The sequence below is a fragment of the Ambystoma mexicanum genome, chromosome 7p, assembly GCF_040938575.1.
Source record: "Ambystoma mexicanum isolate Mex_15411 chromosome 7p, UKY_AmexF1_1, whole genome shotgun sequence".
Lineage (NCBI taxonomy): Eukaryota > Metazoa > Chordata > Amphibia > Caudata > Ambystomatidae > Ambystoma > Ambystoma mexicanum.
In genome coordinates this window covers 47,079,112-47,103,217 of record NC_090939.1, presented here as the reverse complement: position 1 = coordinate 47,103,217, position 24,106 = coordinate 47,079,112, and the positions used below count along the sequence as shown (strand labels likewise).

The 24,106-nt window shown below is 45.1% G+C and overlaps 1 protein-coding gene across 2 annotated transcripts in view; it reads right to left on the bottom strand.

Annotated features, from left to right (window-relative positions):
* Positions 1-20,496, bottom strand: part of WARS2 (tryptophanyl tRNA synthetase 2, mitochondrial) — a 124,092-nt gene extending 103,596 nt beyond the window's left edge. The window contains exon 1 of one of the 2 annotated variants that reach the window (XM_069635750.1): positions 20,289-20,496. In XM_069635750.1, the coding sequence (XP_069491851.1) occupies positions 20,289-20,390 (102 nt within the window). In that variant the 5' untranslated portion in view covers positions 20,391-20,496. The remainder of the gene's footprint in view (positions 1-20,288) is intronic. The other variant, XM_069635752.1, reaches the window with a different exon arrangement.
* Positions 20,497-24,106: the final 3,610 nt, after the last annotated feature.

Here is a 24,106-nt window from a genome sequence, read left to right as displayed (position 1 = left end):
ACTACTACCATGGTTGAGAGTGAATTCCTTTTGCAGACATTTCTGGTTAGGATTATGTTAATCTTTGGTGGTAGGGCCAGAACTTAGGTTTGATCAGGTTTTGGATAGAGGATTGAGTTTTGTTGTGAGACATCCCACCGACGAGCACCTTTTCATATTTTCTAGGGACAGAAGTGGGGACAGAACAGGCTTTGTTCTCTTTGGATCAATACAATTTGAGAGAAACATGCCTCCGGAGTCTGAATTACCACACACCCCTGCCCAGGATTGATTGTAACCACTAGTATCTATATGTATATGGGATTTATAAGCACAACAGTGTAGAAAGGGCGCACATAGGTGTTTTATGGAAAGGGTGTAGGGGAGCAGTGCATGGGAGGTGTAAGGCCGAGTGGAGAGATCAGAGAGGCATTCTTTGAATAGGGTGTTCAGGTCCTTCCTGAAACGTGGTACCTTGTTCCAGACAGGATGTGTTGCAGGAACATGCCCATTACCCAATTTCTCCTTTGTGCAGTTGTTTATTTCTAGTCCGGTAACGTCATGACATCTGGACATCTGGTGGTGTGCGGACATCCAGAGATAATACGTTTCTCATCTAGGTAGGGTTGAGACTGCTTTCTAGGGGATACAGACTGTTGAACAGGATGCATGCTTGAAGGGTTAGCTAGTGCAGCTATTTTAAGGATTAGTCTCACATTTCCTTAGTCATGCAGCATGATGGATGGCTTTCGGGGGGTTTAGGTGGCATTTGGGGGTGCCTATACCGCCAAGGAGGAAGAGGACAATGGATTACAGTTCTGAAACTCGGGTGTGGGACCTTGTGGAGGACTTCAAGCTGTTTCGAGCGAGAGGTCAGTCTCAATGATAAAGCCAATACATTTAGTACAAAGAGTTAAGGCAAGATTCCATGGCGCATCATTTCCGGCCACCAATTCCAGACTCGGGCACGCTTGATGCGAGTTTCCTCCGAGAATGAATTTGGGCTGTCGGGTTAAGCTTCAGGTAGGCTCTTGGCATCCAGGCTTGGATGAGGAACAGACAATGCCTGTGTTGAAGAATATTGTGGTTGCAATTGAGCTTTTAGATAAGGTTGGCTGTCACCTGTGTATTGGTATAGCTTGATGTTGAGGAGGAGTGTGACCAAAAGGTTGAAGATTATCAAGGACACCATGGAGCAATTTTTAACTCTACAGATTACCAGACGGCTCTGAGATCTCCTGGGTCCGGTCTGGATGAGTTGGTGTCTGTTCGAGAGAGGGGCAATGGGCCACTGCAGGACTGTTCCACAAAGAGATTCATGGACAATGTAATCAAAGGTAAAGTAGAACAAGTAGACAGATGCCCACTTTGTCCAGGATGCGGAGAGCATTGCGCATAGCTTGATGGTCTTGATGCTACATCGTACCCTAAAAGCATATTGGTAGTCTTGTATTAGATTGAGCTGCATTATTCTTTCATGAAGCTGGAGAATGACATTATTTGCAATCCTTTTTCTGAGGAAGGGTAGATGCATGAATTGACTGAGTCGGAGTCCTGACCCTATTCCAGAGTCTTCCCCTACCTCCTAGTCATGACATGGGAGAGGCCTGGCAAATTCTTTTAAAAAAAAATCCCACTAGACCTACAGGTTGTGTTACTAAGTTTCCCTACTCGACCCATATGTGACAAAATCAGTGCCTTCTGTAAAATGGTACAAATCACCATAAACCCAATTCCTATTTGGCACACCCAGAGGCCTGCCACGTACAGTGAACATTTATTTACCATTTATTGCAAACAAAGTTTTTATGCAGTTAATGTCAAATACAAGTTTCAAACATCCTACGCCAGCAAGGTAGAGTACCATGCAAATGGACAGAATTTCAATGAGAAAGATTGACACTATAATTTATGACCCACCCAGATAGCATTCCTCTAAATAATCTGTAGAGCAGAATTGTCTGTGTTTTACTCCTAGCCAGTATAGAGGTTCACACAGTACAACACCTGCTTGTTAAAACAGTTATAACCTTTCATTGTGTCCGAGCTGGCTAGGTCATCCGGTTTGAATGTGTGCTTCATCAGGGGGTGCCTCTGTCCAACTTTAGATACGTGTACGAGGGTGCCTTGCTTGAGGGCGTTTTGTTGTTGAGGAATGATGTTGGTGCTCCTCCTCTTATGCCCTTCACAACTGATGAGATGTTTGTAGGTGATGGATTTCAAGGCTGTGGTTCAAGTCTTCTGAAATAATTGTCCAGAATTTGTCCATATTGGTATGTTCCAGGTAGCTAAGGGAGGTACGTTTATGGTGCACTTTGAGCAGTTAATGTTTTTTGTTTGTTTTATTATTATTATTTATAATGCACACCAGACCGGAGGGTATCAGGGCACAAGAGGCAGCAAGAAGAAGATTTTCAGCTTTGGTTACAGTGATGTATAGTTGTATACATAAATATGCAGATTACACAAGAGGCATACACATAGCAGGTGCAAACAGGCAGAAGGTCAGAGAGAAGGAGAACACAATAGGAAAGTATGTACAAGCAAGGAGAGGCGGACATAAAAGGTAGGTGAGGGTCATGCGGTGTAGGATAAAGCAAGCTGGATGTTGCGGTTGTTTTCCTTGATCCAGTGAATGATGTGCCTGAAATGTGGCTAGGTCCGGTCTACTCTTAAGGCGGGAGTGAGAGAGTTCCACAACTAGGCTGCTTTCACCGGGAAACTGCTACCTCCAGTTTTAGAATGTGATGCTCATTTGTGAAGAACCAGTTAATACATTGGCCTATTAATTGAAGTATTGGAGGGTCTGACAGTCTCGGAGAAAGACTGTGTGGCTCTTTTTAGATACGCCCACGATGTCAGTTGTGTAGACCTTTGCTTTGGCACTGGTGAAGTCCTGCATGAGGAGTACAGGGCGAGTTATTTTTCTTGGTGGGATTTTCCTCATCTGCAAATGGCGTGCTTGCCTTTAACGAGTTCCTATGTGTACCAAAGTGTGAAAGCAGATCCTCCAGGATATTGTGGTAGGAAATGGAAAATGTTGCCTTGCACATCGCCTCTTTCCTGCAATGCTCCTATCTCACAATTCCAGTCAAAAATGCAGCAACAAAAAATGTTGTGGTGCAAAATGTGCATTTTACTGCAACATTCTGCATTTCCTGCCACAATATCCTGGAGGGTCTGTGAAGGGCTTGTGTTTGTGGAGTAAATGTTTCATTGTTGCATGAATGTTTGTGGTCTTAGTTAGGGTTGGTGTTCTTGGAGGGGGTCGGGTCAGACGAGGAGGCTTCCTAGTGGTGCATCCGTAGTACCAAAGGAGCAGTGGGGCATCAGTTGGTTTAAGTTGGAGTGGTCCTCAGAAGGAGCGGGAAGGGGTAGATGAGTGTGGTCGAGCAGGATGGGTATAGCTGCATTGTGCATCCAGTCTAATGGTATGAAGTCGTCGAATGGCTGGAGAGCTAGCGATTACCAGGCTCTGTGTTGCCTTTGTTTTGTGGTGGCTCTCTGACGAGTTGCAGTGTCCGTGTTGTCTAGCAATTGGAGTAGAATCTCTATGATTTGGTTTCCAGACACGTACAATATGAAACCCCTAAACAGAATGACACGTGCACATCCCACTAAGCCATCTGTTCACATAGAACTGACAGTCTGATCGGGAGCTCTACATTTCAACTGTACTTTCCGTGTGCAACATCCCTTTCCGACATGCTTGGACAATTAAAAAGCACATTTTGACATAAGCTTAGAACAGGGTTGCCTGGGGCCTGTTGGACGATCTCACCCTCAGCTTTTGTCGCACGACTGGCAGTGTCTTTGTATGCACGCAATGTTCCGTGGTCGAAAAATACGATCCTGGGGTTCTGGTGAAAGCAGATCTTCGCTCGTCATTTAGGAGCCCCTCGGCGAAGTAACACCCTTCCTTCCTATGGCTTTCCACACATTCAGAGGATAAGCTATTCAGCTCCATATCACTTACTCTGCACCCTCAATAGACGAGGTGGCAACGCCAGCGCTAGCTCTCGAAGACAGCAGCGTCTCCACCTTTGAGCACCAAGATGGCGGCTGCATACAGACTGGGCTCCAGGAGAGGGAGACTGGAGAGCAGATCGTGCTGACAGCTCTGACTCTTATGATGTATGGCTTTCTCCTCCGGTTTTTCCCACAGTGTCAGCTTGGGGCGGGGGCGCAGGGGTGGGAGGATAGGTGCACAGACAGATCTTTGCTGTGCTAACAGTAGGGAGGCCTAGCGCATGGCCGGCACTGGACACATAAGTGATTGATGAGAATCAAATGACGCAGGACAGGAACAGCCCCAGGGGGCTAGCCCGACCACATTTGCAGAAACATCGTTTCTTGGGCCAAACAGTACTGCTATGGAAAAACAGCATTCACGTGTAGCTTGCAGAGGGAAGAATTTACAAAGAAAGCTGGCTTTAGGAGGTAGGACAGCGTAGCTCCAATACTGGGACTATGAGCAGAGACCCTTAACGCAACGATCAGTCATTTGGCTTCCAGAATGTTCCTCTGTCTAAGAAGGCCTGGCCGGGTTTTGAGATACCCTTTAACCTCATTCATCGGAGAGCCCCTTTAACCATCAAGGTCACATAGATCACTGTAAGAGAATGAGAGGTTGCTTATTCCGAGTGTACTGTTGGTGGTGGTGTAGATTTGGAGGATATTCCCAATATCTCATCCGTGCTGGCATGCATTTGGAGCATCATGTATGTGCTTATTGCGTGTGGGCTGTGTGTATGGTTTGCTTATGACCCAAGAGCATCTGCATGTTCTGAGCAAGTGAACTGTGCTCACATTCTGAACGTGATGTATTGGAGTATTGCATGTGGTACGTGCACAAATGTTACATATGATTTGTAGCTCTGGTGTGTGTGTGTCTGCCAAATGTGCATGTGCTTATGCATATACCTCCATATGTTAAAGTGTGCCTTCTGACTATGTGAGTCTAGCGCATTGACATTTGATGTGCATTGCCTACTCCAAGCTTCCGTACATTCATCACAGTGCATGTATTGCGTATGCAGCATATCCTGTGCGTCCCAAGTGTATATGCATACCACAACGTTGCACGTGAGAGGACTCCCGCAGAGTAAGAACTGCTGTTCTTTGGGTCTGTGGAGAACCGAGGGGGCTAGGGGTGTTGTATACCTGCTAGTACAGTGCAACATAAAAGGTTTACCTATGGTGTCTGTGTGCGCATATTCGGAGCTTGTATTCCAAGAGTGTATGTGCGGATTACTGTGTAGCAAGGGTTTGTGTGGGATCCTATGCAGTGGTGTCCACTGTGCCCACCCCCCCCCCCGCACACCATTTTGGCGAATGCGGGAACTGCATGTTTTATCACTACTAAAAGACCAGGGCGTGTTGGCATTGGCACACATACAGGCGAAATCAAAGTCATATCCTATGCGGGCAATATTACATCAACTGGGTAAAATGCAACAAAATCGGTTTGACGCATCATACCAACCCACGCGTCAGATTCCAGGATACCCCACACTTAAACGACGAGATCCATGGGTCAGTCTAATTCCCACTGAAACACACAACCACCACAAAATTAACTGCAGCAAACAGTCAGTGGGCGTTGCCCATCCGGATACAATAACCTCAGTGCACACAATCCAAACACACCTAGAGAACAGACCCGCACAAGACACCAGGTCCTACTGGTTCCACAAACACCAACAGAAAAGCACAACCTCTATCCTACACCCTCCTCCGTCAATAACCTTCCCAACCCACTCTCTTACAGAACCACACGAGTACCTGCAGACAACGGCAAGGGTGCGCCGTACAAGACAACTTAACAGAACATAATATTGTAATGTATTCACTTATAACTGTCATACATACATACATGGATCATCAGTATTTCATATACATTCTCTAAATGTATATACAGACATTTTATGTAGAAGCTGTTCTCAGAGCAACTATGCATGGACCAAGACACCATTCAGATATTCTTGCTATTGAGAAGGCCAGATTCTACAGTTCATGCAATAGGAAGAGTATGTTTCGCTATACCCCTATGCTTTTCAATTGCAGTCACTGAAATCATATCTTTTTTTAAATGGAAAACATGTTATTAATTGTGCATGCGTCTGTATATAGATACATCTTACATTTTTACCACCTCAAAATTAGCCCAAGCGATTTCCACATTTTTTGTTTGCACCAATTCATGGTGAAATCTGGGAAAATCAAGCAGCCAATTTAAGATATTAGGAACAAAAAATAAAAAAAAATACAATAAAAAAAAGGTTTCCCCTGTGGAAAACCGTTTGTTAGTGGCGGTCCAAAATGCTACCAAAGTAAAAAAAATATTCAACTATGAAGCAGTTGTGCCTGCGCAGCCGGCTACCATGTACATTTACTGTGGAATGTTTTCAGATTTTTCATGCTTGGGTTTAAAAAAATAGTTATTTCTGAAACTTCATAGAGGCTTAGTCTCAAACATAACTATGCCACACATAAATGGCATAACACACAGTTGTATACACACACAGCTCACCGATTACATAAGCAATGCAAAATGCATACAACTACAACAGAAACACATTGTATCAATTTTATTATTAAATTCCTTACAAGGATTATACATTGACATCATCTAATACATGCAATATATAGTCTTCTAGAAAAGCTGTAATTCAAAGAAATACACGTTGACTTGGTTTTTCTTCTATGTACTTATTTTAGATAGACATATATGAAGGATAACTTATTTCACAATGAGTGGTCTAGTCGTTATAGATTTCCATTTGGCCAAGGTACAACTAAAATAGAAGAGGGGACCTCAAAGGTGGAGAGGGGCCTACCCCGGAGGAACCGGGGGATTCACATCATGTGTGAGGAAGGAAGAAACAGCAGAGGACAGGAAAGAAGCCTATCTGCAAAGGCGTCCCCAGAAGGTCTGCCTTGGAAAGGCTGGAGCAGGAGACAAGGTGGAACCGCCATCCTGGTGAGAAGGCTGAAGAGAGGGAACCGCCTTTGCTGCGCAGACCAACAGCAGGGAGTCACTGTGGAGTCGCTGCAGTCCGTAGAACTGTTGCAAGAGGACAGAAAGCAGCAGGGAACCGGCGCAGAGCCGTTGCAGTCCCTGTAACTATTGTTAAGACACTGGAGAGGGGAGCCAGAGCCCACAGACGAGACACACCACTTAGCGCCCGGAAAAGGGTGGTAAGACCAAGCAGTTGTAGGGTCCCCCAAAAGGCAGAGAAACCAATTCTAAAGTGGACTGGGACCACAGAAAGAAAAACCAATATTAAAAAAAGGGGTCAAAAGGGGTCTGCGACGCGAGAAAGAATCCAATGAGAAGGGTCTTGGACCCAACAAGGGGAATAGGCAACAGTATAGTGCACCAGGTATAAGTGCTAAGAAACAAGAAGAACTAAGAAGGTTCTGTGACCCACACACAATAACGAACTGCCTACAAAATCATCATCATATTCACAGTACTGGGCTGTGAACACTGTGGCACTGAAGAGTTTGGAAAGACCAGGGGAAGGGAGACATATCCCCTGGTATTAATAAAAGTTGTGAAAAAAGCCAAGAGGGAGTGAATCGCTTGACCTTGTGAAGAGGTTGAGAAATTCCAAAGAAGGGAAACATACCCCCTGGTCTTGATGAACATTACTAAAGAAGCCAAGAGGGAGGAGTCATTATCTTGGCCTTGTGAAAAGCCCGATAGAGGCCAGGAGAAGAAAGACACTTGTCCTGTCAATTGGAAAAACCACTGAGAAAGGTCAGGGTGGGTGTCATTTCCCCACCCCCCAACACTGTAAAGATACGAGACCCTCGTTTTATACGCCTTGCTGGAACCCAAACCCAAAGTGCCTTTCGAGACTTGATGTATCCTTTGAGAAGAATTTTTGTTTGCATCACCCAGAGCTGAACTTTGGATAGTGATCCAGAAGAAGAGAGCCATTCTTCTGACGAAGAAAACCACCCATAGTACAGACGGTGGACTCTTTGCTTTAGACTGACATCCTGACAGTTTCCTTAGTATTAGCTGAAGCAGGGAAACCCCTCTTTGAACTAGGGTCAGAAAGGGTTTTCTCTTATTTGCTCACTGATAAAAAAAAAAAGTCTACAGTCAAAAGTAGGCCACCTGTGTGTCGGTTTCCTACACCCTCACAACACAAAATTTCATTGGTGTGTATATTTATATAGTGTGGCAGCAGTATTGAGGTACATTGGAAATCCGAAAATTGATTTGCCAATTACTTACTCATGATGGATTTGGCTGAAATTAACATTTGTCACGGGCCTCCTGGACTGGAAATGTTAGAAAACAGTTAAAAATGAAAACATTAAGAAGTAATAAAACGCTGTTTTTCATACTCCCTGTTCCCATAGAGAAAAATCAACATTTCTGCACAGCAAAAACCACAGGACAGATACAACAATTTAAGCACATAGCATGGAGTCGATTTCCCAGAGTGGTCTGGGGTTAATTCCACCCAGAAGTTACAATATTTGACGCAGAAGGGGGATGCGGGAGAGAGGCGTTTCAGAAATGAAAATGTCACCACTTTTTTTGTTCGATGTGAGATAATCCGTGGCTATATGAGGAATATCCGCGTCTGCCGGAAAAAAAAAGGAAAACAGCCGGAAAACAGCCATTTGGAGGATCAGAAAGGATGAAATGGCATTAGGCCAGTGGCAGGGAGGGGGAAAAGGAGACCATATGAAATTGGGTGTGGGTGGTAAGGGCCTAGGGACCAAGTTCAGGGCTCAAACACGTTTGCATATTCAGGGTTTGGCCTCCGATAACCGCGGTTAAACGATCAGGAAAGAAAATGTCATCACATGAAAATAGCTGATATTATTTGTGGGTGTTTACGGATAGCCGCAGATATTAGTACAGCTAATTACTGGTTATGGGGAAAACGTTAAAAATATAAGTTCTAAAAAATGTGATTAATACATAAAAAGTGGAATTTCCCAGCTGCAGTGGTGTGGGGAGTAATGGGCGTGGCCAAAGTATATGGCTACTGGGTTACTTTAAATCCAACATGTTACAAATCTTAAACCGTAATAAAGCTTGCCCAATTGAGACATTTATTGACCTATTTTTACTAAGTTAAATTCAAAATATGTCTTTCTCAGGCTACTTTCCCACACTTGACAATCCACTGCTGCTTACTGAAGTAACTAAGCCACTTAGATGTTATATCTCTGTAGGGAACAAGGGTATGCACGGCAAACAAAGCAGTGTCCCAGCCGTTGGAAGCAGAGCTGGTGAAGGCACGGAGAACACAGGTAACGCCAGGATCCAACAGAAACCAAATGCAGAACAACTGCAAGGATGAACTTCCACCTGATCCCAAGATGGCCATCAGGCTTCTCAAAGCCGCATGGGGGCACAGTTGAATACTATTGTGCACTAGAGTGAATGATAAATCAGAAAGGATGGCACGAGCAGAGAAGACTTAACTAATCTCAGGGATTAATAGAAACCACCAACCCTTAGGAACTATATAAAAAAAGGACTCGACCAGGCTGAGCATTGAGGCTGGTTACACAGAGCAGACCAAGGTCCTGATGCAGCAATGGCGTTGGAAACACAAAGTTGACTTTTGCAGGTTACTTTGAGAAGCTAATGGACTTTAACAGGTTAAGTTCTGTGAAAGCTGAGAAGTCCCTGAAGGTTAATGTTAAAGTGTGGTTCAGAAACACTGTTCACCGAGCCCAAATGTGAATTTCAGAAGTTGGCCACCATGTGCCGTTATATGATACATGTCATTTATAAAGCGACTGTATACAAGTGTTTCTAGGCGTGACAAGACAAGGGGGTTGGCGGGGACAGAGGAATGACAAGACAACGATCTTACTAGGACATGTGTCATGCAGATTGTGCAAGTGCGACAGCGCAAAGTGAAGGGAGAGGGGGAGGGCCAGGGTGGGGGGGGTTGGGTCAATCGAGGCAATATTGCTCTGAGCGAGTGCAGTCCAGGCAGCATGGCTATGCGTAAGTGCATGGAGGTAGGGGGCTGTAGAGATTACAGTTACAGCCCCTACGTACACGGTAAGCCCGGAGGCAGTGCAGGGGAGACTCATGGAGGAGCCTGGTACCCAGCGAGACTCTGGGGGTAGCCAAGCAATCAGTCGCAGCAGCAGACAGGTAGGTCAGCAGGGGAGAGCGAGAAAGAGGAGAAAAGGAAGGTCTTGAGCAGCTTCCGGAACTTCAGGTAGTCCAGCTCAAGTTTGAGAGGGGCAGGGAGGCCGTTCCAGATGAAGGCACCTGCAGGACCAGTTTGAGTCATTAATGAATATACTTGATGCAGAATGCGAGTGTGTTCTGGCAGCCAGTGAACTGCCTTGAAATTTGGTTTTATCAAATCATACAATGGTTTCACTAGCTCAGCAAAATTAGAAACATACCATCTGCCAAATTTTAACGGCCCTAGAATAGCCTGTAACTTCCCAAGCATAGGGGGTGGTCTTATATTGGCACACTTCTCAAGAAAATCTGCTGACAAACCTCTGCCCTCATCTGAAAGAGTAAATCCTAGAAAGGTAACCTCTCAATGAGCAATTCTTGATTTTCTTTAAATTAATCAGGTATCCTTTTGCAGCCAAAGTGTGAATCACTCCGTCCACTTGTTGCAAGTGTTCACTGAGATTCTCATGGGGGATGTAAATATCATCTACATACTGCCAACAATTTGGAATGTCTGCGAGTAAGCTCTGTATTCTACTTGAGAATGTGCTAGGTGAATTTTTAAACCCCCGCATTATTCTAGTGAACTGGAAATGAAACGTGAATACAGTTTATTTCTGGCTTTCTACACTTAAGGGTTGTGTGAAATACAAATTGCCTAGATCAAGGTTTATTTTATATTTACATTTGAGTACGTTGGCTAGTAATCCAGAACTGTATTTTTTCTGGACTGCCTCAGTCTTACAATGTGCATTCAAAATTCGAAAATCCGCAATAAAATGGTACGTACCATCAGGTTTTAACAAAGGGAGCACTGGACTGTTATGTGGGCTAGCTCGTTTTAGGATTACCCCCTAGTCCATTAGCTGGTCTACTATGGTTTGCATGTGGGCAACTGCCTGGGGTTTAACTGGATACTGCCTTTGTGGCAGGGTGGTTTCAGTACTGGAATTGCATGCGCTGGACATTCCTTATGCCGTACATGATTTTTAAACAGCTGCATTGCTGCCAGTGCTGACCATTTTCTTGCATATTTTTTGCATTAGTTCCCCTCTGACCTCTTTTGAAAAGGCAGGCATTAACACCTCTTCACCCCGGGTGCTTGCCGTACATACAATGGTGGCCACTCTTGAAATGCTAACGGCCCTTTATATTGAATGTGTAGCTGTGGCCAAAATAGTGCTTCAATCTTTTGGGGTGTTCGCCTTCTAGCTGAATTATTACAAAATACACTTCATTATGTGCTAATGTCTTTCCAGTGGGAGGAGTGATCTGTGCATTCTTGTGTGCTCCAATAGTACCTTGTGGCCGCATTCAAATATGGAAATGTCAGACCCAGAGTCTAATAGGACCTCGATCCAATCTGTGTGTCACTTAGTCTTGTGAACGATGCGATGAGTGCGTGGACTCTGCATTCTGTGAAACCTGTAGGGCTGCTGTATGTTTTTTCTGAACCTTCACTTCCTTCCCCTTAGTCTTAGAGCGGTCTGGCGTCCTTGCCTGTTGGGAAGGAGACAGACTCATCAGTGCCGTACTTCTGTGGACTTTATGTGTTTCCTATCTCTAAAATCATAGTCAGTAGGTCTGAAATGGGACTGTCCTCCAGGCTTACCCCATGATAGTCTACTCCTGTGATTGCCTTGCCACTGTGGGCTCTGCCCATCTTCTGCAGATTACTATTTTTATGCCCGTGCTCAGGATATTTTTCTTCCTCTATTGGCAATAATAGCTGTCTCTGTGGTTTGTTGCTTTTTTAGCATGGAACGATACTCGTCCTTTCGAGGGCCTTCCTTCGTGGTGAGTTTCTTTATCTGCTTTAAGATCCTCGTTACCCTTTTTCTGTGTCTCTGCAGGTTTCCTGCCCAAGTGATCGCTGCCTAGCTATTGATAGGTATGTCCCCAAATTTCTCCTTTTTCTTGCTCATTCAATAGGACAATTTCCTATGGACTTCTAACCTTGCAGGCTCTCCTTTTAATAAGGGTAGGATTATGCTCTCAACCATTTGATAATTGTTAGATGCAATAGACAGGCCTAGATTCATGGCTGCGGCCGTGCCTTGTGTTCCCATGATGTCTGCTAGTATCACTGCTAGTGATGTAATGGACAGCGTGCCTATCAGCTGCAAATAAAGCCAGCTATAGATTGAGATCCAGCTGTCGCAGCACGCTAGAGGCGGTATGCAGCCAGATGGAAGAATCATGGCTAGGGCCCCATGTCTGTGCTGGGGGGCGACTTATCGATAGGCGGCTTGTAATTGCCCTAATTTCTCTGAATATCACTTGGGTAGGTCTTCATTCTTGGACAAAGAAGATCCTATTATTATTCTGAATGTTTGTAGTTATACCCCTCCTGCATCCAGCTGTCCTTGAGGTTGCTGCATGGGTATTGCATATTGCAGCGCAATGCTGCGCACTGTATCAAAGTGCGTGGCTAGCAATTGGTAGTCAGCCTGCAGATATGGAAATCCACGGTTTGGATGAAACCGGGACAAGAATTCTAGTGACAGATTGGGTGTGGCTAATAGGCCATATCTTGCACCCGTTTGTGGGTAAACTAGATTATCTCCAAACCAGTTGACATGATTTATATGTGTTAAAGCCAATTCAGGATACTGGTATGGGCGATACCGGATGTGTTCAAGTGTCCCCTCACCAGGAGAGTTGCATATACATTATTTGTCCCGTTAGCTGGGGTCTTCAAGTAAGTAAAGAGGGATTCTGCTGGCAATCCACCAAGTTGCGCTACTGCGAAACTCGTATTCACTGCATGGTAGTGCGCTGCTCTGAGCCATTCATACAGAGCCATTCCACAATGGAAGGGAATATTGATTTTGTGGTGCGCCATCTCCTGTACGCACTATAATCTCTTATTTAAAAAAGATTTTTAGAAAAACATTTTTGCCCTGTCCTTCTACTGTGACATGAGGTTATTTAATTATTAGCAATGCCCTGGTCATCTCTAAGACGTCCCATCTGGGGTGCCACTGACTAGAGGCGTGATTTCTGCCCCTCCCCCACCCTTCACCCCAAGTAGGGCTGTGTGAAGTGGGCATGGAATCAAAAGTCCTATCTTTTGATAAGGGATGCCTCAAGATTTCGGCCTAGCCCTTGGGTCAGTATTCCCGAGTCTTTGCGTCCCTTGACATAGTTAGAATATAGCCAGGACATTTTGTGAAGTTCTTTTGGACTCAGAGAGACATCAGTCTGAAGCATTACTCAGACATATGAAACTGACACTTGAAGGTAGTAAGTTAATATATTTAATATCACATCTATTAACTACCAGCTCCAGTTCACATTGATTCTGGGAACACCCCATAGACAATCGCGGATTTCTGCTCGCCCAGAGGAGGTAATACGAACCCCCCATTCCAGGTCTACGCCGGCCGTACCTTTTGGTTTGCCGACCTGATTACGTTTGGATCAGCCAATTGTCGAACGTTTTAACTGATGAAGTCGTGGCCTTGGGAGTGGACATTGCGCGTTGTGTGGGGTAACAGGATGCAGTCCTGATTACAGCTTACCTCTAAGCCGGATTGGCGCCATTTTTCAGATTCAACACTGAAGGTGTCTGCTCATGTGAAGACTCTTCATAGACCTTGCTTGCAAGTCATAAGTAAGGTGTGCTGCATCTACCTCCCGCAGGATCAGAAGCCAAGTTGATGGCTTAAAGCAGCAATTAGCTGCTTTCATTCGTTCTTTCCAGTGCTTAACCCCCACATTATATCAACAGTGTGTGTTCTGGTTGGATCCGGTATTGACCGCGAAACCCTGCATTTAGAAAATGGTTTTAGTCGCTTTTTTATAGCCTTCAAAATTGCACAAACAATTTAATGTGAATTGTTTTTATCTTGGTGCATGCCCCGGACGAATTTCCCTTTAATGTGTTTGGTGTGAATGTATGAGGAATGAAACATGTTGGGCTGATTGGGTGTGATGAAGTGCGAGTTTCAACGTGTAATTTATTACTGTGTAGTTTGATGTAGGTCAATTTGATTTTTTCTTGTGTGATCTATGATAGTGATTGTTCATTTATTTCAAATGTGGAACCAGAATTAAGGTGGTTCCTTTGCTCTCAATTTCCCTGTGTATTTTGTTCTCGAGTTTTCCCAGGTCTACTTTTCACACTTTGTATTGTATTGTGTTGCTGAATATTAACATCTTTTTGAAGGTGTTTACTTTTAACTACTGTTAATTAAATAAAATATATTTTTGAAATTGTGTGCACTATGCAGTGGTAACGTGGCTGGTTGACTCCTTACTTTGGGGTCGTCATAACCCCTATTTTGGATGATTGATCCAGCGTGACGCGGATGTCCCATCTGTGTCACTCCACTGTCCACCAAACCCTTTAGTATGGTATAGAAAGGTTTACCAGAGTTAGGGAGCTAGGTTGGTGGAGCAGTATTAATACCTTGTTCCCCCCTCCTCTCTGTGTCAGTTTGTCCTAGTTCTCATTGCACCTGCTATGGAAGCAGCAATTATAACCAAGCTTATTGCCATACATATGAAGAGCGTTATTGCATAAGCTAAGAGCATGATTTACATTTAACAAAGAACAAGTACAATTAATCATTTTAAGATACCAGCATGCAACCTGGAGTTTATGTTGGTCTACAATAAGCTATAGTATGACCGGGGAGTGGTGTAACATACCAACGCCTGCAGACTCACAAAATGCATACAGTTCGACTTCCACATTTAAACTCGCGCTTTAGGGCTTGCTGGGATGCATACGAAATCGGCCATGGCTTCCTGTCAATCGAGCCTGCTTGCATCTCTGCTCGGAGACCTGTGATGGATGTACCTTGCCAGCCCCCAGGGTTCAAGTTCTGCTGCTGCGCAGTGCCTTCCCACTCAGTCCAAGGCATAAATTAGTTTTCAAAAATTGATTAGCAGTTTGCTAATTAACTTTTTTTTATTAGCAAACAGACCCATTTGATTAGAGATTTTTGTACTAATATGGTTAATGTCACCAGAAGTTGTGTACCCAAGATATGAAATAAGCAACAATACAGCAGTTTTGCGTACCACTGAAATAAGACATTAGTTAGAGGAGACGGGCCTTGCAAATTCTTTACAATTCAGCTAGACCTGCAGGTCAGGTAACTTAGTTTCCCTATTCAACCTAACAGAAATGCACTCGACCCATCGCGATAGAGAACAACAAATTTAAAATGCGATTTGTGTACAATGGTGCATTTCACTACAAACCCACTTTGTTTGGCACACTGCAGCCACCCAGAGGCCAGCCATGCACAGTACTTTTTTTTTACATTTACTGCAAAGTAAATGTTAAAGGTTTCAAGCATCTCTTGCAAATGCTACTCGCCCTCCATAAAATTTACTCGATGCGACTGGCCGAAAAGGACTTTGCGAGCCACAGCCGAGTGTCTGTAAATGTAAAAGGTTAGTGGCATGAATGGACACAAATAAATACATATGATAAAAAGGCTCTGAAAACAGTTTGGCCAGCTGTCTCCTGCAGGTGGTAATATATAAAGCAATTATAATAATAAAGCAAAGCGAGCTCTGAGGGCCAACTACAGTGTTTGGTATTGCAATAAATCTGTAGATGTTAAGATTGGATAGAACTATTGATCACTACTTTGCGTAAGCATCTAGTTCACTTTTTGAATTAATTAGCAAGGAGGAAAGAAAGACTAAGCAGAGTGGATTGCGTAGCAGGAAGAGAACTGAGCAAACTAGATGAAATATGTAGTTTGAGGTCATCTCAATTTCAGTGTACCTGGTATAAAGCAACTGGGTAATATAGAATGTAAGGAAGGATGGGGTCACTCATGGGTTGAGCACCAGTTGCAAGATGTATGCAGCCTGTATGTTATCGAACTAGGTTTGCCATCAAAAGCATTTAATCATGGGATCATGTATATTTTCAAAAGTGTTCACTCGTCAATATGATGCATCTTCCCCAACAAAATGAAATCTAGTTGAAACAATGACATTTAGATACACTAACCTAAACTTTACTGTAAAGCATGGAGATGAGGCATTGTTTTAATTATCAATGCTCTAAATATGCATTATGTAACAACCTACATTTTAGGAATGGAATTGCAGGCACTGTCTTTTAAAAAAATATATAAAGTTGACACATACTGGTCTTTGCCAGAAAGGACATAGAAAGCTTATTAAAAGTACCATCACAATTATTTCTAGTTTGAAATTAGTTGAAAAAGTAAAATAAATTCTCGCCTAGCACTCCCACACATGCCTTTGGCACTTAAGAGTGGAGGAAATAATTACCGCAGCACTTTCTCTCCAATAGGACTTGAAGTGAACAGACAAAAGAGGGAGGAAGAGAGGGCAAGAAAGGAATGCAGGGCGAGCTGTGCTTTCATTGAAGAAGGCAACTTAAATAGCTATCTTTGCTACACAAGTGTCCATTTGATTAGTTAACGGACAGAATTGCATAGTAAATTGCTAGGCAACACTGCTTATTTTATGCCTTGCAGTCAGCCTGTGCTTTTTATATCAAGATAGGAGTTGGTCTGCCTATAATGTGTGCGTCATTTCCCCCACATTTAAACTCGAGCTTAAGACTGTTCCTGTGTTTAGTGGTCTCTTGCTGTTTCCATTACCCAGTCTATTTTACCCTGCTGCAGCTGCATGTATGATTGCATTCTTTAATTTAGTACTTTTTTGATTTGTAATGTAGGTGTAAGGTGTTTCTCCCTGTAGTTTTTCTTTTCTTTATTTCTTTTCTCTAAGAGTGAATAGCTACCTTGTTGCACACATGTACTGGATAGGCCTCAGGGGTGAGATGGCCGCTAAAGGAAGAATCCAGAGAGGGCTCTTACAGGGAGGGGTTTTGCCTTGTCAACCAAAGCAGCTAGAGTGTCAAGGGCCAATAAACAGACACAGACTTTGCTTGAGCGGAGGCCCGCTTTTGTTTTATATCCAGACAGAGGGTCAAATCAAACAATACATACACTGGGTCTCTATAACACCATCAGGTCCCTGACAGAGTTGCTCCCATGATGTCCTTGTCACAAATACAAACAGGGATCCCTCAAGTCCACACTATGAGACTAGAGAGTTACATGTGGTGAATGTTCAAACCCACCTTACTTTAGGCCTTTCTTGAGGATGATCAATTGACAATTATATGGTTTTCTTGATCACGGGTGTCCCTTGAGAATAAGTGTTTTCAGCTTTGATACTAACATTACTGGTCACAGGTATTCCCTGAGAGCGAACGTTATCTTATGTGCTAAATAAATCACTTTTCCTATCACTAGCCTCTCTTGTGACTGAACGCTTTCACCTTTGATACATAACATTACTGGTCATGGGTATCCCCTCAGAGAGAACGGAGGCAGCTAAAAACAGTCTATGCCACACGACCAAATAGGTCGAGATTCAGGAAAAAGGGAGGAAAAAATAAATACTCAGGCCCTTCACCAGTGGACACGCCAATAGTGTGCCAATGGGGCGTCCTCCTCCATGTCCCCTACTGTTGTGCCACAAACCCGGAAGAGTGGCTAGGTTTCACAAGTACTTTAAAACCCGGCCTGTTGGGAAAACTACGCGGTCACATGAGGGGCCGTGTATCCTCGCTGCACTTACTTCTCTCCAACCTAAACGGCCAAGGCTGCCGCGTCAGCCAAGAAATGCCTGTCCCTACTCTGGCTTGCTCTCTTAGCCCCGAGGAACTGCCTCATCGGCGGCCCTGCTTGCCCTGCTGGTGGAGCCCATTTAAACAGAGTCCCACAATTTGCGCGTCCAAACCACAACCATGGAGAGGGTTGCGGACATAAAATAAAGACCATGAAATCACACAGCCTGCCCCTGGGAGCAGGACATTCAGCCCTTTACAAGCTGAAACCTCAAAGGAACTCGGGTTTACATAGGCCTTATGTTTTGATTGCATAGATGTATCTTTGTGTTGTGTTTTTGTTTCCGATGCGCCCGCAAGCATTTTGGTACCCAATATAAATACAATAAAGTAAAAGTAAAGTACAGAAAGCCTGGTATGGTGATTAGTGTCTAATCTTGGGAACACGGAACCGGACAGATCGCGACATAGCGATGTCCGGATATACTATGGCCTACAGCACTACGGTCAGACCCAATCATAGTGAAGAACATTTACTCTGATATTGCACAGCGATGTACAGCTTAACCAATGGACAATGCAATAAGGTGTCAGCAGGATACTGTGGTGATGACCCTCTATGAATTATGGGAGAACAAAAGTGGTCCTCTCAAATAACACATACGAGTAAAATGCTAGAGAAAATACCACAATGCATAAAATTGAGAACTGGAGTTAGTAGTTCCACGTCAACATATTCACCCCCACATAATATGTGGGTGAAGGAGAAACATTAAAGAAGCACATTCAGGAACCTGTACGCCAGGCAGGAACTCTCACTATCGTGCCCCAAGTAGGGTCTGGACAACATTTAACGCCATAGATTTGAACATGGACAACAAACGACAGGCCTGACTGCTATTTTTTGTGTACCCTACATGTATATGTAAAAAAGGAAATATACCGATTTATATTAATGATAACAATAAGGGACAAAGTTATTAAATAAAAGCAGAGCTCTCAAGTTAGTCACGGCCATGCGTGAAAAGTTTTATTTTCCCTTTGGGCGTTTAGTTTTTACTTTCTTACTTGAAATGTACGGAAACTACAAGTCCCTGAACGCCACATAAGCAGGACTGGGTGTTCTGTTTACGCATGGGACGGGAAACTTGCGAGGCGTGGTTAATATGGTACTTTCAGGACGTCCAGTATATGACATTAAGGTTTAATTTGGATAAATGTATGGATTTGTGGGATGCAACCGCAAGGCATCGACACTTGCAGTACTACTAAAAAGATAAACAAGTCAGAGCGCCAAGAAAACTTGTCAAACATATAGGGATTCTACGAATATACGTATTTATGACAAAAAGTTACTGCGATCTAAAAATGTTATCAATTAAGGAGGGCTGAAGATTGTATAGTGTAGAAACCGGATTAAAAAAATAAATCTGGAAGGCTCAGAAATTGGGAAAAGCTGGTCATGTCAAGCCAAGGTGCCTTTACTATCTGCAATATGGAGCAGAGGTCACTATTCCAGCATGGGCTAACTTCGAGTAGGCGCTTCTACAGCACTGCGTGGTAACGAATAGCTTGCATGAATTTCCATGATGCTGCGGCGATATACTGTGCAGTAGACCTTGAATGGCAAGGTAGATTTACCGTAGTGCACAGTATACTGCTGCCTCAGAACTTTCCAAAGCAGTGAATGTAGGTAGGTCTACTTTACTGCTTTGGAGTGTTCCGAGGCAGCGATATACTGTGCAATACGTAAATCTACCTTGATATTCACTGCTTTGGAGTGTTCCGAGGCGGCAGTATACTGTGACTACGGTAAATCTACCTTGCCAATCACTGATTTCGAAAGTTCCAAGGCGGCAGTATACTGTGAACACGGTAAATCTACCTTGACATTCATTGCTTCCGAAAGTTCCAAAGCAGGAGTATACTGTGCAGTACGGTAGGTCTACTTTGACATTCACTGCTGTGGAGTATTCCAAGGAGGCAGTATAATGTGCACCACGGTAAATCTACCTTGCCATTCACTGCTTTGGAGTGTTCCGAGGCGGCGATATACTGTGCACTACGGTAAATCTACCTTGACATTCACTGTTTTGGAAAATTCTGAGGCAGGAGTATGTTGTGCAGTACAGTAGGTCTACCTTGAAATGCACTGATGTAGAGTATTCCGAGGCGGCAGTATACTGTGCACTACGGTAAGCCTACCTTGACATTCACTGCTTTGGAGTGTTCCGAGGCGGCGATATACTGTGCACTACGGTAAATGTACCTTGACATTCACTGCTTTGGAGTGTTGCGAGGCGGCGATATACGGGGCAGTACGGTAGTTCCACTTTGACATTCACTGCTGTGGAGTGTTTCGAGGCGGCGATATACTGTGCACTACGGTAAATGTACCTTGACATTCACTGCTTTGGAGTGTTTCGAGGCGGCGATATACTGGGCAGTACGGTAATTCCACTTTGACATTCACTGCTTTGGAGTGTTCCGCCCCGGTCCCCACCCGCCCCTGCCCCTGCCCCCCAAGCTATCGGCGGCCTTTACCTGGGCCACGCGTCCCTGCTCGGGGCGCTCACTGCCGGTCCCCAGACGGCGCGCCAGGGTCCTCCATCCACATGCTATCCTCCGCGCCCCGTGCAGCGCCATCTTGAGATGTCTACGCGGTGACGTCAGCCGGGGTCACGCAGCGCAACCTGTGCGTGACCCGGGGCGTCGTCCACCCTGATGGGCAAAACCCGAGGCTGAGGAATGCATTCCAGTGCAGCAACCCCCAGATGCCCGAATGTTTAGTTTCGTATCTAAACGGGCCCCAGCCGTGTGCTGCTCACCCCGCCCTCAGTTTTCCAATGTCATTTTCACCTTCTAAATGCTCAGGTCGCCCGCCCACCTCACAGGATCCCGGGTGCTCCTGTGTAAATAATGAAGTGCTGAAACACAACATTTGCACACAGCATCATTTTGCATCACAGCAAGGGAGCTGCTGTCACCAAAAGCGGGAGAATTGAATTTTCCCTTTTGGATTGCATTGGGTTTAGAATAATTTTAGGAAGGAGAAAGTAAAAAGTACGGATCATGCGTCTCTCTCGCCTAAATTAGAGGGTTGCCATGTATGAGGTTGGTGAACAGTGGTTTATTACTGACCACAAGCAGGGCACCCAACGTGCCATTTAAAGCATGCATGCCAACCTTATCATATCAACTGACTACACAGAGATGTATTGATGACAAGTAAAGAGTACTTACCTGCTATCTACTGGTGACTGTCCATCTGTTAACCCGCAACATTGGCGCTCCATTTGTTGCAGCTGCTGCGGGACGGTGCAGGGACTTGGTGACCACCCCAACTGAAGACCACCACCCAGGGCTTTGCTGCCGTTGACCCCATGACTCTTGTGAGGTTGAGAAGAATTCCCATGGTTCCCGTGCCAGGGTATTGGCAATGGGAGCGGCAGGAGAAATTGGCTTTCCGCACGATTGTGGGGAGCTGCCGGTGCTATTGCCCCTGCTGTGGTGACTGGGAACCTACCCAGCAGTGGAGATGGTCGGTGCAACAAGTGTTGCAGGTGGGAGCGCCTGTTTCCATCTCCTGGACAGAGGTCTCAGCTGCAAGGGTTGCCCAATGGCAGTGGAGATCCATTGTAACTAAGTAATGCGCCCAGATACCTGAGGGTTAGGTGCGCTATATAAATAAACAACAATATAAGGTGGAGCGTCAGCTAGCTCCTTTTGCTGGCGTGCCTGTGCTCACTGACCTGCAGAGTGAAGTAGCGATGAGAGCCGAGTGCTGGAGTTGCTCTTGCCTGTTGGCCACAGTTGGCAGAGACGGAGCTCTATTCACTGCCGCTCCTGCTCTGAGAATGATGACGTCCGAGTCTGGGCATTCGAGGAGTTTGTAGGAAAGAACCTCCAGCGTTGTTACGCTTCTCTGCAATCTTGTTTGGCTGAAACACTGGAAGGGGGAAGCTCTGTCGAGTTTCCTATTCATCTTTTTGTGGACAGGAAAAAGTGTCTTATGCAAAACAAAAGAGGTGATGACTGGAAGTTTTGGAATGATCCTGACCTGTGGCATTACTCTAGGCAACCCTTCAAACAATCGTTCTTCGCCTGCCAAGCCAATACCAAAGGGGAAAGACCATATGCAAATCAGTCTTGGTCCCACCCCAAAAGGGGCGTCCAGCCCAAACTGCTTGGTTGCATCGCTTCTGCACGAGACCAAAAGCATCCCCAGGCATGTTTTGGCCTTGTTGGGCCTCATCAGTGAGGAGTAGCATGGGTCGCAGAAGTGCCAGTGGTTCAGATCAACTCAAAATTTTCCACCCATCACTTTTATGGTTTCAGTTTGTCTCCCTATGTGAGAGACTGTATGCCCAGCCGTGGGTCCCCTGCTCGGGCGCCATAGGGAACCAAGATGCACCTCATGATGAGGCCCAGCAAGGCTGAAACATATCTGGACTTGCTTGTGTTTTCATGCAGAGGGGACCTGGCCTGGCAGTTTGGGCAGGGATGAGCCCATTGGTGACAGTACCTGACTGATTTGCATATGGCTGGACCCCTTTTGCAATGGTGCAGACAGGCTAAAAAACGTTGGTGTAGAAGGTTGCCCAGAGCAGCACCAGTGGTTCGGTATTAATTCAAAACCTTCCAGCCATCTCTTTTTTACTTTCAGTTTGTCTCCCTATGTGGGAGAGTGTATGCCCACATCTGGGTCACAAGCTCGTGCGCCATAGGGAACCAAGCTGCACCTCACAGATGACACATAGCAAGGGCACAACATTTCTGGAGTTGCTAGTGTTTCCGTGCAGAAGGGATCTGGCCTGGCAGTTCGGGCAGTGGGGCTCCTATTGGCCGCAGTACCTGACTGAATTGCATATGGCTGGACCTCTTTTGCAGTGGCACAGACGAGCTAAAAAACAGTGGTGTGTAAGGTTACCCATCACTTTTTTGGATTCCCGTGCCGATTAGGGGCACACTAAAGATTCATCTTCATAACGGCGACATTCTTGTTCTTGTTAGTTGCAAGCTTAAATGTCAGCTGATGAAAGCACCAGATGGACCCAATGCGTTTGACTGTGTCCATATGCATTCATTTCTTCAATACCTTGTGGTGCAACTTCAAGAATTTCCGATTTTGACGATTTATTTTTTGTGCAGTTTAAATATGCCGATTAAGGCAAAGTGTGCGTTAGTAAAAAAATAAATAAGCTGTTTTTCCCTGTGTGTTTGGCTGAGCGTTTATTCACTCGTCAAGGAAAAGAACACGTGTGGCTGAGCGTTTATTGTCTTGGCAAGTGGAAAAATGTAATTAGCCGAGCTTTTCTCTAGTTGTGTATTATGTCGGGAAGAACCCGTGCATTTGGCAAAGAGTTTATTATTTCTTCAAGGAAAAGAAAAAAAAGGGTGGAGTTACCAGTGTTGAAGAGGAACCGAGTGTTTGGCTGGGTGTTAATTTCACACCAAGAAAATAAAAGCAATTTATTAATTGACAAGTCAACGTGTCCACTGGGAACTAGATTTGTGCGGGAGTTCCGAGCAAGCGTAAAGTTGAATTCTATTGTATCAGCCGGGTGGGCAATGTTTATCGCCAAAGTGTGAGTAACTCATGTGTTGGGTTATGTGCATACCATTCTGGGATCCAAGGTGTGTGTGTATAATGAGAATATGTATACTCCATAAAACCTATGTTTAATTTGCATGTTTGTGTAAGGAGAATGTGTATTCCATGTGATGTGTGGTTGTGGACCGCTTTGAGGGCATTACATTGCTATTGTGTATCATGTGTAATCCTGCATTACCTCCACGTCCACTCTTCCTCGTCACAGTACTTACTTCATGAGGCACCTGCCTCCGACACAGGACCTTTTTCTATTTCTTTAAATCTCTATAACTCCTCCCCCACATCCATGTCACTCAGTTTAATTTTTCCTGCCTCCGGCAGGTTGGACTTTTTCTTCCCGGTGCGGGGCACCAGGGAGTACCAATTGCTGGCCCCCTCGGGGGGGGGGGGCTGTGTGGCGGGGCCCTCGGCTCCCTCAGGTGCAGTGCTGCTCCTGGGCCCCCTGCGGGGCTTGGGGTCACAGTTGAGCTGGATTGCCTCGCTCGGTTCTTTGCTGGGCTCCGGACCGCAGCGTGAGCATTGTGTCCCGGGTCCTGCACGGCCGGGGGAAGGTAAGGAGAGGGGAGGACTGGGCTTGATGTTTTTCCCCTCTCCTCCTGTTTTGGCCATCTTGATTCGACTTGGCAGTATGGGCTAGCCTTCCCTTTTGTTGTGAGGCCTCTCTGCTTCTTGTCGTGGGGTGACAGTGGCAGAGAGTCTTTGGGAGTGCGGGGGCTCTGTTCTGTCGCAGGCATGTCACATACCACCT